The following is a 13537-nucleotide window of genomic DNA, read 5'->3' as shown; positions in this document are numbered from 1 at the left end:
GAATCAAGCGGCGGCGGCGATTGGCTGCGGAGCACGTGGTGCGCGCCCCGCGGGACAGCGCCCGACTGCGGCTGCTGCTGCTCCCCGCAGCGTGGGGCAGAGTACGGCCGCACAGGGTGCCGCACCCGCCGGGGTGGGGCGGTGGGGCGGCGGGGCACAGGGGAAACGCCAGGGGCTCGAGTCTGGCTGCCCCTTGCCAGCGAGAAACCCCACGGGCCGCCTTTGGCCGACCTGCAGTGTCCCCAGAGTGGCCAAACTTGTGCCCCTGCCCTCGCTCCAGGTGTCCCACGCAGCGCGCGTGCGCCGGGCACCCTGCCTGCCCCTCGCCACCTTTCCTGAGCATCTCGCGGGGCTCCGGCTTCGCGGAGCGCACAGCCGGGTGCCTCCCCTGCCCAGGGTCCCTCAGCTCCGGGGCTATCCATTCACCGGGCTGGGCCAGAGAGGCGCAGGCACTCCGACCCGGCCAAACTTCTGCTACTCTCGGTCCCTGAGGGTTGCAGCTGCTAGTGGCTCAGGCACCGTGTCCGCTTTGTCTCTCTCTACTCTCCGCAGCCCCCCCCCCTCCCCCGCTTCCTCTCTCGATTAACTCCCCCGACACGCTCTTCTCCAGCTCCTCGCCGTCGCCTCCTCCTCCCCTTCCTCCTCCTCCTCCTCCTCCACGGCGGGCGGCCTTCACGCGCTTCCTCCCTCCTTCCCCTGGTGTCACTCCGCACCCGCGCCCTCTCCTCCCTCCCCTCCCTTCTCCTCCCCGCCCCGCCGCGCCGCTTATAGCCCGGCGCGCGGCTGCTGGGCGCAGACTGCTTGGGCAGCCAGAGTGGAGGCGGCGCGGCGGTGGCGCTGCGGAGACCGGGTCCAGACGCCAGGCGGCCGCCGGCGCGCACAGCGCTTCCTCGCTCCCTCCCCGGAGTGCACTGCCCGCCTCCTCGCGCGGCGCCGGCAGCCGCAGGCTCGCTCACCCTTCCCGAGACGCGCTCCCGGAGACGCTCCGCGGGTCGCGGGCAGAGGCCGCGGCGTGGGAGTCGCGAGGCGCTGTCCTCTTCCCGGCTGGCGCCCCATGCGCGCTCCTTTCGCCCGGGTTGTCGCCGCCGCTCCCCGGGGCTGAGACGTCCGCCTCGTCTCCTCCTGCCTGGTGACCTAGGCGAGAACCCATCTGGTTGTGCGCCGACGCCGGTCGCCTCTGCTGTAAGTTTCATCCGCTGCCCGGAACCTGTTGCGGGCGCCGTGGCTTTGCGGGGCTGCTCGGCCTGCGTTCGCCCCGGAGCCCGGAACTCCGACTTGGGAGGAGGTGGGGGAACCGTTCTTGGGGAGGAGACCTCGGGAGCCGCTGCTGCCCTTCCATAGCGTGCAGACGCTGGCCATCGCCGGAGGGGCCTCCTCTCGTCCGCGGCCCCCCGGGACGAGCTGCTGGGGATCCGAGAGCCCGGCCAGGGTAGTATCTGTCTCCTAATTCCGCCCGAAGCGGCGCTTCCCTCGGGGTGGGTGTCGCTCTGCCCGGCACCGCGCAGCCCCTAGGGCCGAGCAAGTTGCACCCTACCCGGCACAGGGGAGCGCTGGGGCCACACGCACGCACCCTTCGTCAGGGCATGTTCACTGCGGCGGAATGTCTGTAGGGAATGAATGAAAACTTCCTGAAAAATTAATTTCCTCTCATGCAGGTATTTGGCCTTCAGTGTAATATTCTGAGTTTCGAAGGATAGGAATTGGTGGGCGTGGTGGGGACGAACCATGAAACTTGTTCAGGATGCAATTTCGTGTTGCCCTCTCAGGTGTGGCCAGCGCGTTAAAGAGCGTTGCAAGTGTTCTAGGCGGCTGTATGGTCGATTGTTTTTCTCGTTGACAGTGTCTTTCTAAAGTTCCATTGTATCAGTAAGGTAAATGCCCGAGAAAATCTGCCTAGTTTCTCCTTTGAGTGCATTGAGAACAGGTTCAAAATCTTAGGAGGTGTGACGGGATGCAAAGTGTTGGAAGCAGAGGGCTTGGGTAAAGAGCATTAAGTGAACTGAACTTACTGTAACTAGGAGTCCTTTTGATGTTCACGGTAATAGCAGCCCTTTTCTCTCTCTTCTTTGTAGATGCAGGTTAAGTATATGTGTGCAGTTTTTTTTGTTTTTTTTTTTTGTTGTTGTTGTTTTTTGGCTACTTACTTGGCATGCAAATATTATTTCTCTGGGGGCTTAAAAATGCCAGAAGGATGATTCATTTTCTGTTGAAGGTATGTTTAGTGACTGCAAAAATGGCTTCTGCTGATATTTTGATGTTTGCATAATTTTCAACCAGAAAGCAGGTCGTTTCCCTTGGGTCTTTAAGTTTACCTTTTATTTTAAGCAAATATTGCTGTAAGAGTGTTGGATTTTGACTGTGACATGCTTCTCCATCTGGATGGTAGCCAAGATGACAGGCTAGCCTCTTCCTTCTGGTTTTGTGGGCCAACTTGGAAAATGCAGGAGCATAAACATAGAATGCATACGGATGCAGATCCTATATCCTAAGGCCTTCTAAACAAACTGTTTTCTTAAGTGTAAGCCTCCTGAATGTTGTTTTACACTGTCTGAAATCTAATGCTCAGGGAAACATGTTCTGGGTCAGGGTGTGATCCCCACTCGGTGTGATGGCACTGTGGTGCTTACATACCTTGTGCAGGCAGTCTCATTCTCCAGTTACGGCTCTATTCGCTCTTAGCTTGAGAGAAGGCAGCTTTTGAGGGTGCTTTCGAAGCATTAGCTTAAAAAAAGAACTACTGATTTGATTTGGCATGTTTGTGAGTTTCTGTGTAAGGCATAGGAATATTCATACTATGTTTTTTTTTCCCTCCTCATATTATCTTTTGAGGTTTAAGCTTAAAATCGTGCTCAAAGTACTTGGGACTGGATGTACGAATTCACAACTGTAATAGTGGAGCATCAGAGATGTTAGGCTCTCCGGAGCACTGGGCGTTGGTTAAAAGGGACCAGACTGTAGAGGCTTTGCTTGAGGTAAGAGTGATGTGTGGCTGGCTCCTGGGTCCTAGCCTAGGTCACCATGGACACTAATGTTGTCTTCCGAACAACAGAACCCTAGGACTTTGTTACTAACTTTCTTCCAGTAAGCTGTTTACTCTTAATGAAAAGTTACAATCCAAAAATGAAGGAAAACAAGTTGCCTCACCTAACAGCTCCGTGGCTGGAGAGTCAAGGGCAAATCTGGTGCTGCCTTTGCTGTTTGCTGTGCTGTGCCACAGCTGCTCAGGAAATCCAGCTTGGTATCTAGCCCGTGCATCTGTGGTACATCATGCATTTGCATGTATTAATAATTACTGCAATATAAACCAAAACAGTAAATATCCGAGCGGTTGAAGGAAACAAGGAGGCGGTAGGTTTCAGCTCTATGCTGTGAGAACTAGCTGTTCTGGGTTTGGAACAGATACTGTAACTCACACAGTTCACCCTCTTGGGATAAACAACTTCCTTAAGAATCCCTGGACAGGCAGGTTCTTGAAGGCTTTATTGCTTTGAAATAACAGAAGGATACAGTTTGAAAAAAAAAAAAAAAAGCATGTGGTTCTGCTTTTGAAGGTAGGTGATAGGTATTTACTATGTCTTTAACCTACAGTTTACCTCCTGAAAAGAGCCAAAGAGAGCATTAGATTTTGCAGTAATTTCAATAATATGGAGGAAAGCATGTCAGTCAGCAAATAAATTCTAGGGTGGCCCTCAATTAACAACGGCTGGCAACACACACACGCACAAGGGCTTTTGATTTAGATAAGGCAGTGTTTGCATTTTGAACTCCTATGCACGTGCCTGTGTTTGCAGGTACATAAGGATGATTCTGGTGATGCACTGTCTAATCGAAAAGAGAGGGATGGATAGATCCTTTGTTCTTGCATCTTGTTTTCTAAGAATTGATATAAAGCAGGAAGAATAGAAAAACAGCAGTCATGGGTATGCTACTCAAAATATTCTTCCTTTTATGTTTGCAAATCCTCATTTTGGAAGCTGTCCAGAGCAAGAAAGATGGGTGGTGATCGTGGCCAGGATCTGTTCTGTGTTTTCACAAAAGCCTGCTCATCAGTACTTGGTCATGTTTATATTGGTGTTCTTTGAGGACCCTGCAGTGGTAGAATTGTCTGGTTGGAAATTATTTGTGACACTTAAAGAAAGATCCAATCATAGTAGAAGTTGGCCTAGGCCTATGATTTTAATGTCACGTTTCCCATTGACTGTGATTCAGAGAGAGACTGGATCTTACTAAAGGAGTTCTTAATGGGATTAATTAATAGGTATTTTGTTTTACACATGGCTTTATGTTGCATAGGGCATAAAAGCTGGTGCCCATCCTGGCGTTACGAGAGCTGGAGGCCCAGCATTTTACGTGGCCTGCGTGAATCAGCTGGACAAGGGACAGGAAGGTGTGAGAGTGAGGCCTGGGTTTTGCTGACTTACATTCTCGAGGACTTCAGTATCCTGAAAGTGGGCAGTCAGGTTTTCCAAGACGAACCTGCTTTCGAGCAGTGGCTTTTTTTTTTTTTTTTAAACAGTGTTCCAGTAGCTCAACAGTGTTCCAGTGAATGCCTTTCCTTCTAGGTGGCCGTCTCTGACGCTGGACAGGAGTGACTGTCCACTATTCAGAACAGTGGGCAGTAAGACCAGTGGCGAAGTGTCCTGTTTTCTCTGTTCATGACTCCTTGTTTTGCTTTGTTCTGCTGTTCTGAGCCTCAGGAGCATCGCTGTTCAATGGTCTGTTTTGTTTTGTTTTGTTTTGTTTTTAGGAGTGGAAACAAAATGTCAGTCAGCGTGCATGAGAACCGCAAGTCTAGGGCCAGCAGCGGCTCCATCAACATCTATCTGTTTCACAAGTCTTCCTACGCGGACAGCGTCCTCACGCACTTGAACCTTTTACGCCAGCAGCGCCTCTTCACGGATGTCCTCCTCCATGCTGGAAATAGGACCTTCCCTTGTCACCGGGCCGTGCTGGCCGCGTGCAGCCGCTACTTTGAAGCCATGTTCAGCGGCGGCCTGAAAGAGAGCCAGGACAGTGAGGTCAACTTCGACAACTCCATCCACCCCGAGGTTTTGGAGCTGCTGCTTGACTACGCGTACTCCTCCCGGGTCATCATCAATGAAGAAAATGCGGAATCGCTCCTGGAAGCCGGTGACATGCTGGAGTTTCAGGACATCCGGGATGCATGCGCAGAGTTCCTAGAAAAGAATCTGCACCCCACCAACTGCCTGGGCATGCTGCTGCTCTCCGATGCGCACCAGTGCACTAAGCTGTACGAACTCTCCTGGAGAATGTGTCTCAGCAATTTCCAAACCATCAGGAAGAACGAAGACTTCCTCCAGCTGCCCCAGGACATGGTGGTGCAGCTCTTGTCCAGTGAAGAGCTGGAGACGGAAGATGAAAGGCTTGTGTACGAGTCTGCAATTAACTGGATCAGCTATGACCTGAAGAAACGCTATTGCTACCTCCCAGAGCTGTTGCAGACAGTGAGGCTGGCTCTCCTGCCAGCCATTTATCTCATGGAGAACGTGGCCATGGAGGAACTCATCACCAAGCAGAGAAAGAGCAAGGAGATTGTGGAAGAGGCCATCAGGTGCAAACTGAAAATCCTGCAGAACGACGGCGTGGTAACCAGCCTCTGTGCCCGGCCTCGGAAAACTGGCCATGCCCTCTTCCTCTTGGGGGGCCAGACCTTCATGTGTGACAAGCTGTACCTGGTAGACCAGAAGGCCAAAGAAATAATTCCCAAGGCTGACATCCCCAGCCCCAGAAAAGAGTTCAGTGCATGTGCAATTGGCTGCAAAGTGTACATTACTGGGGGGCGGGGGTCTGAAAACGGGGTCTCAAAAGATGTCTGGGTTTATGATACCCTGCATGAAGAGTGGTCCAAAGCTGCCCCCATGCTGGTGGCCAGGTTTGGCCACGGCTCTGCTGAACTGAAGCACTGCCTGTATGTGGTTGGGGGGCACACGGCTGCGACTGGCTGTCTCCCGGCCTCGCCCTCAGTCTCCCTAAAGCAGGTAGAACACTATGACCCCACAACCAACAAATGGACCATGGTGGCCCCACTCCGAGAAGGCGTTAGCAACGCCGCGGTAGTGAGTGCCAAACTCAAGTTGTTTGCTTTCGGAGGTACCAGCGTCAGTCATGACAAGCTCCCTAAGGTTCAGTGTTACGATCAGTGTGAAAACAGGTGGACGGTACCCGCCACCTGTCCCCAGCCCTGGCGTTACACAGCGGCCGCTGTGCTGGGTAACCAGATTTTCATTATGGGGGGAGACACAGAGTTCTCCGCCTGCTCTGCTTACAAATTCAACAGCGAGACTTACCAGTGGACCAAGGTGGGAGACGTGACGGCCAAGCGCATGAGCTGCCACGCCGTGGCCTCCGGAAACAAACTCTACGTGGTTGGAGGCTACTTTGGCATTCAGCGATGCAAGACTTTGGACTGCTATGATCCAACGTTAGATGTGTGGAACAGCATAACCACGGTCCCGTACTCGCTGATCCCTACTGCGTTTGTCAGCACCTGGAAACATCTGCCTTCTTAGGCGCGGGACATCGTGAAGGAAGCGAGCGTGAGGTAAGACGTTAAGTCAGTGCTTCTCAGCCTTGACTGAGCCTAGGAACCTCCCAGAGAGCTTTTCAAGAGCTTCCCGTCCCGGAGACTGGATTTCATTTGGTCTGGGTAGGTCCCAGGCCTCAGCACCTTTAGAACGTTTTCTAGTGATTCTAATACACAGCCAGGTTGAGAACCCCTGACCTACGTTCATGATGCTAACCCATGCTTAATGAGCCCTCCCTGTATGCCTGGAGCCGGGCCATGTGTTTCACATGGATCATTTCATTTGATCCTGACAACAACCTCGCGAGATACTATTACTAGAGCGTTTTATAGACAAAAACAACTGATGCACACAGAGGTTAAATAAGAAAGTTGCCCAAGGTCATAGAGCTTAGTCTGTGGAGGAGTTGGTCGAGAAAACAACCCAGGCACTCTGGCTCCAGGGTGGAAGCATGTGAGCATCATGCTCAACTGCTTAATAAACTTGAGCTTCACATTGGTATCACTCCAGGAGATAATTTGTGACGTCCAAACTTAGATTCCTCAAACCCTTTTCTGGAATGAAGTAGGGTGTAAAAAACTGAATGCTTAAATTTATTCGTAGTTCATTCTCTCCAATATTATTTGTTTGCTTATTTAAAACTTCTTTTCCTCAAAAAAAAAAAATAATAATAGGCCCTTTTAGGCATTTATTAGCTTTCGAGGGAAGTCAAGGTCTATCCTTGTAAAAAAGTTGCACCTGCATTGTATAAATTTGTCTGCGGCGTGGATACACTGAACCATCTAGACCGCCTTATACTGCAGCTTTTCAGAGTTAATCAGACAGGCTGAGCCTATTGTCAGGGCTAACAAAAGTTGTCTTTCCGTGTCCTATATCTGAGTCCATAATGGTCGTCTTGTGTACTTAAGAGTATATAATACCCTTGGCTCAAATAATTAATAGGTCTACACAGTTCAGCGTTCGTGAAGCTAATGGCCGCTTTGCTGCCGTTAAGCATCCTTAGTATTGGCCCCAGGAACCACTTAGGCATGTCTAAGTGTAGCACAGAATACGTGGGCTTTGTTGATTTGTTTTGCTAATTCACGGGCTTGTTCCTAATAGTAAGAGAATAAAATCAAAACTTTGCTTTGGAGGAAGTACAGTAAAAACTGACTCATTCCTTGAAAACTTTTGGCTCTGTTTTCCCTAGTATGTTTCACATTTTTGAAGGGGACTTTCAAAGGGAAAAAAAGGAAATCAAGGAGTCTTTGCGAGCAAAGCAAAGAGGGATTTTGACTCATTTGTCTTTCCTTTCCACATTTCGTACAGCTCGTTTTAAGACACCACTAAAGTTGGCCTCACTTTTGCAATTACTCTTTCTTTCTTTTTCATCTCTTCAGTTATCTCTCCAGCCCATTACAGTTAGTAGAATTCTTATAATATAGTGTAACCTTGGAATGAAGTTCGTTCAAAGGAGCTGGAACAGTCAGAAACCTCCTGTGGGGAGCTGGGCTGACAGCGTCCCACACCAAACTGGTTTTTGCAGCCTTGCTGGCATCTCAGTAATCCTAAGTAAACAAATGCTCTGAATGTGGTTATTTCCTCTGCGATATGAGCGCATGACTCAAGTCTAAAGCAGGTTTCAAGAACCTTCTAGGCAAAAGCATCAATTAACAGCACGCCAAGTTCGGTGTTAGTCCAGAACCGACTAAGTTTGCATGGGAGAGCCATAAAAATGGCCAGTGATGGTGGTGGCACCTCAGAATGATGACTGGTCGATTGGCTGGCATCCTTGGAGCAAGGTAAGGAAACTGAGGCAGGAAGAGGCCACATGTGCATTCTGGCTCTGGCTCTAAGCTGTGGCGTCTAGACCTTTCTGTACTTCGGATCCCTCCTTCGTCAAATGAGTGATTTGAATGAGGCTTCTCCTAGCTCTGTCCCCAGACTTGGGTGAATTGATAAGGGGTGGGGGAAGGGAGAGAAAATACCTTGCCCAGTGCCTGGCATATATCAGGTGTTCAATACTCTTAGCTTTGTTTCCTCCTTCAATTTAGACCTTAACTTGTCATGGAATTAGCTTTGTGTGTGGAGTTTGACCATTATCTGATTGGAATGTTTGTACTTCATTTTTGGTGCCTCCTTTCTCAGCCCAGAGTATGTCGGCAAACACTTGAATTCACCCTATCCTGGGTATTTGAACCTAAGCACATACTTCCGGTCCCTGGGAAACGAGCAAATAAAGTGTTAGGTCATATGTGAAACACCTACCCACCCTTGGTGCTCCCAGCCGGAGTCCAGCCCACAACAACGAAATCTGACAGGGCCCGGTTTGCCTTTTTAAAGGGCGGCATGAGCCTGCTCAAAGCCACCCTTGCGGTTTCCGATAGGGAGAATGTTGGCTTAAATTTCTCGAGTTTTCTACACACAAGGTAGTGTTAAAACACTTAAGCTCCATGGAGTGACTTAAAAGAGGTGCTGTGTAGGTATCAGCCCTAAACTGCCAAAACTTCCGGGACATCTCTTTGATCTCCAAGTGTAGGTGCTAACCGAATTAATACAGTGTTAACAAGAAGTTTCCCTAGGTCTAAAAGCTCATTCACCAAGGGGATTTTACTCTCCTGCTGCTCTGTCAGTGGGTGGGAAGGACAAAAAGGAAATTACGTAAAAAAATTTTTTTTTCTTTTAATGTTTATTTATTTTTGAGAGAGACAGAATGGGAGTGGGTTAGGAGCACAGAGAGAGGGAGACACAGAATCCGAAGCAGGCTCCAGGCTCCGAGCTGTCAGCACAGAGCCCGACGCGGGGCTCGGACTCGTGAGCTGTGAGATCATTACCTGAGCCGAAGTCGGATGCTCAACCGACTGAGCCCCCCCCCCCCGGTGCCCCAGGAAATTACTTTTGATTACTCTCCCGTTTTCCTGGTGCTGTGTGGCTCCAGCCTGACACGTGACAGCTTTTGGATTTCGATTTATTTCTTCCGTGTTTAGATATTTCCTTTCCCTTCCCTTTCCCTTCCCCTTCCCCTTCCCTATCTGAGTATGCAGCATCGTGAAGTGTCGTGTTATTACAAGATACATTCTTCTGGCCGAGTGTTGATCTATAGGTTCCTGGGAGGTGGGTTAGAAGGATGACTCTGTAGTCTAAGGAATGCCTTGAGAGCTTGAATCACGGTTATGAAACTGCCAAAAGAAACAACTAACGAAATGAATCAGACTCCTGAGCACACAAAAGCGAGAAGAATTCAGGGCAAGTAATGAGCAGCCCCTCCTGCGTTCCCTTTGTGTGCACTTAGAGTTCTAGCAGCAGGAATGAGATTCCTCCACTGGTGCTGGAAATGTGCTCTCCGAACAGATAGGGCGAGTGTTTGAGAGACCAAAAACCCCTGTGCAGAATTTTCCCCGTATCTATAAAATTGGATACAGCGGGGCGGGGGGGGGGGGGGGGGGGGATGGCGGCTTGTGTGAGGAGATAGCGGCTCCCATGCAATGTGCAGCCTCTGTGGTTATGGCTCCCTGAATTTATATTCACGCTTGACGTCGGTAGTCTGTAGCTCGTAAGTGCGTACCATAGCTGGCGTCTCCCAAGTGTGGACTGATGAACGTGGAGAATAAACTCCCAGCCTTGGGCTGTGGAGGCCTGCTATGTTAGTCGTGTGAAAGGAAGCGAGACTGATTTCTGCCGTAATGAATAGCAGAGATGCATTTAAATAAGAGGATTAATATGTCTGCCTTCTATATGGTGAATAAATTGATTTGGGGATCCTTTGTGGGAAATGGGCCAAGGAGGGTTTGCCCAAGAATCTTTTTTGACCCTCGGCCGATCGCTTCACAGTGGCTCTGCTTAACCATGGAGATGAATTATGAATGTTGGAAGCGGAAGGTGGCAACTCATAACAGCACCTGGACGTATATAAGTTTGTATTTGAACATACGCACGTTTAAGGTTTAGTAGAGAAATGAAGATTTTTCTTCGGGCACCGTTGTGTCTGTTCAGCTAGTCTTCCGTATCCGTGCACACCCCATGCGTGTGCATCGAAGGCAAGCGCTTTATCTTTGCACACTTGCTACTGAACAAGTACTTAAGACCTCTAGAAGCAATATTGACCGGCTCTGTCCTGATGTTACCTTTTTTGTAGATTTCGAGGCTACTAACAAGAATCCTTTCGTTCCCTCTGTTTTAGCTCACTCCATCACTTGGCGAGACAAAAACCAAGATTTCGACTTTGGAGAGGCCAAACTTAATGAAGAGGAAGAAAAGAAAAAGGAAAAGAAGTTGCTACAAGACTCGATTACAATCCACTGCACCTTGTAAATGCTCTAACTGGACATGAAGGAGGGGGTGGGGGAGGGGGTGGGATTTTCAGTGCAAGTAGCACATGGTTTAAATATGAATGGATGAACCTGTGATCTAGTCCTTGTCTTGTAATTGTGGATTAATGTCAGCGTTAATCAGCCCCTCAAAGGGAGAGAAAAGCCGGGCCTTTTCCCTTGCTGTACCATATTCAGCATTTGATTTCCATGGGCTCCACCATTTATGTGTAAAATTTGAAATGGTTGTCACCTCTCTCCGAGGAGCAAGCTTGAAGCCTCCACACCAGCTGCTGTTGGAGATTGAAAGCCCAACTGTGGGGCCAGGAGGGGAGCTGGCTTGGCTGGCTGCAGAGTGAGGACCCCTGGACTCTCCACTAATCTCTGAGGGGTTGTGCTCCCCAGGAAGGTTCTGAACAATGGGGCCATTGTTGGTAGGCATTTGGTGGATGTTCTTTTCTATTTATAAGTGACTTTAAACTTTCCCTTGGCTGTTAAGAAGTTTGTTATAGATTGAGCTATTTATTGTTTGAGGCCTGCATGCTGAAACAGTGCTTAAAATGGTCTTCACGTGTATGGATGTGTGTGGATGGTTGTATGTTTTGCACAATTTTGTGGCTGTTGGTGAAGCGCTTTGCTGCACAAATATGAAAACTTGGGAGTTACTGTTTGGAGTATAACTGGAGGGTGGGTTGGGAAGGGGGGGGGTTTGTAAATGTCAAGACAGGGAAGGAGTACAAAACACAAACAAATCACATCGTAGAGGTAGAGGACGCACGGAGGTCGCTTTTCTTAGACTCACTCACTTTTAATGGTGTTTCGTGGGCCCTACTCATGCTGATGGCTCATGGGGTGAGAGGGAAGGCTTCCTTCTGCCCTGCTCCTTCCCATCCGGTTCACCCACTTCAATCTCAGCTACTGAAATTTGGAAAGGACCAAGTCGCCTCGCGGTTTTTTTTTCCTTTGTGTCGTATCCTGAAATCCTGGAAAATGCTATGGCATCGTTTTGTATATAGGGCACAGGTAAAGGCATTGCCCCCGAGTTTATTTATTTCTCTATTTATTACCCTGTGAAAATGCTTTGCCATAACCACAGTTACCAGGAAAAGGCTGAATTGTCAACAGACGTCCGTGAATTCGCTCGCCAGATTTGCTCGACCTGGATGCATTGTTCTCGCTTCTCGCCTTACGACCGTCGCAAGCGTTAGAAGTTCTTCAAGAGTTCACGTTGGCACAGCGCTCACCCTTCGCGAGGTCTCTAAAAGAACTCTTTGGTGTGTAAAAGTGACACATCTGGCAGGGAGACACCAAAGAATTACGAGCAGTGGCCCCCGTTGAGAGGTTTTTCCGGGCTAGGTGGGAATCTGTTGTGAATACATTCTTTGCTAGTTCGAGTGTTTGTTTACTAACCGTGTGCCGTGATAGGTATTAGTGCCGGACCCCACGAGGCGCTTCCTCAGGGGCGTCGGGGGAAGGCCAGGGGTTGCCAGTCAGCACCGCTTTCATCCGTGCTGTTCACGTTACCGTAGTTTAGAAAATAGAGCTTAGGACTGATAACAACCTTTTACATCGTGAGTGTGTTTGCATTGTCTAGTGACAGATCAACCCTTCGCATTTCTCTTTACCTGGATGCTTTAGACTAACTGTCCCTGTCTGTTCGTGCCACGAGTAAGTGGGCTATCGCTGGACCAAAAGCAATGAGCCGTTGGAATAAAAGCATCCCAGTACTTTTCCAGCAGTCAGCCCCTCGCTCCTAGATGTGTTGCAAGCCATGCAAATGTCTAATTGCACCCTGGCAGCAGAGGGGTGGCGTTTATACTGTAGCTCTTACAGCTCTCCGGTTTATGATGCAAATCTGCCGAGATGTGTGTGTGTCACTGCGTGACTTCCGAAAGCGGGATGAATTTTCTGCAGCTGTTTCAAAGTTGTGGTCTGTCCTTGAATCCTCTATTAATTACTGTGTGTGAGCCAGAGGGAGCCGTGGTCAGGGTGGGCCCCCAGCCTGCAGGGAACTTTCTGGACTCCCGCTCTTTGAATTGATGTAGGCATTTGGGCTCACTACTTGACCATTCTCACCCTGTGAAACGTCCCCCACTTTGAAGCAAACACAATTCACAGCACAGTGCACACAAAAACCTTGGCAGAAGACAGAGAAGGTTCTTCTTATTCTGTGGACTGGTTGCTGTGGAAACAGATAACAAAGGGCAGCCTTCCACTTCTGGTATAATTGTGTAGCCCCCTTTTCTCTGGGCTTGACACCTGTCTGAATAAGAGTGATTAGAGCTGAATAATATCCCTCTCTTGGCTGTTGAATATGTGGTTCACGTACAAAACTCCGTGTAAGTTGAAGTGAAGTGTTCGTGTTCGTATGTGCTCGGTTGCCACTACTACATTTTTGAGGTTTTGTAAAACTGTTATTTTTGTTTTTCACAATGTGAAACTGAAGGTCAAATAAATTATTAGAGTTTTTCTCTTCATTGTGTGTGTGAGTCTTTATTTTAACACAGCAGAACTTAATCTGCGGAAATCTTGTGTCCTTTCTAGCTTAATCAAGATGAGGATCGTTGCGTGTATTTTCTGAAGGGCTTTCTTGCGCCATCTAGTCACGTACAATCAGGAAAGCAGTTTTGCACATTGAATCATTAAAAATGTTGGCCTTTTAGGACATTTCTTTAAGCGAAGCAAAACACCTCAGTTCTGGGTTAT

The 13537-nt window shown here is 49.2% G+C and overlaps 1 protein-coding gene across 1 annotated transcript; it reads left to right on the top strand.

The window, feature by feature from the left end:
* The first annotated feature begins 616 nt into the window (after nucleotides 1-616).
* On the top strand, nucleotides 617-13308 carry ENC1 (ectodermal-neural cortex 1). The gene is made up of 3 exons (XM_043591960.1): nucleotides 617-1182; nucleotides 4748-6562; nucleotides 10705-13308. The coding sequence occupies exon 2, from the start codon at nucleotides 4761-4763 to the stop codon at nucleotides 6528-6530; it is 1770 nt and encodes a 589-aa protein (XP_043447895.1). The 5' UTR covers nucleotides 617-1182; nucleotides 4748-4760; the 3' UTR covers nucleotides 6531-6562; nucleotides 10705-13308.
* The last annotated feature ends 229 nt before the right edge of the window (nucleotides 13309-13537 follow it).

Source organism: Prionailurus bengalensis, chromosome A1 (assembly GCF_016509475.1).
Source record: "Prionailurus bengalensis isolate Pbe53 chromosome A1, Fcat_Pben_1.1_paternal_pri, whole genome shotgun sequence".
NCBI lineage: Eukaryota > Metazoa > Chordata > Mammalia > Carnivora > Felidae > Prionailurus > Prionailurus bengalensis.
The sequence above is the reverse complement of the archived record's forward strand: the minus strand, read 5'-3'. Positions and strand labels throughout refer to the sequence as shown.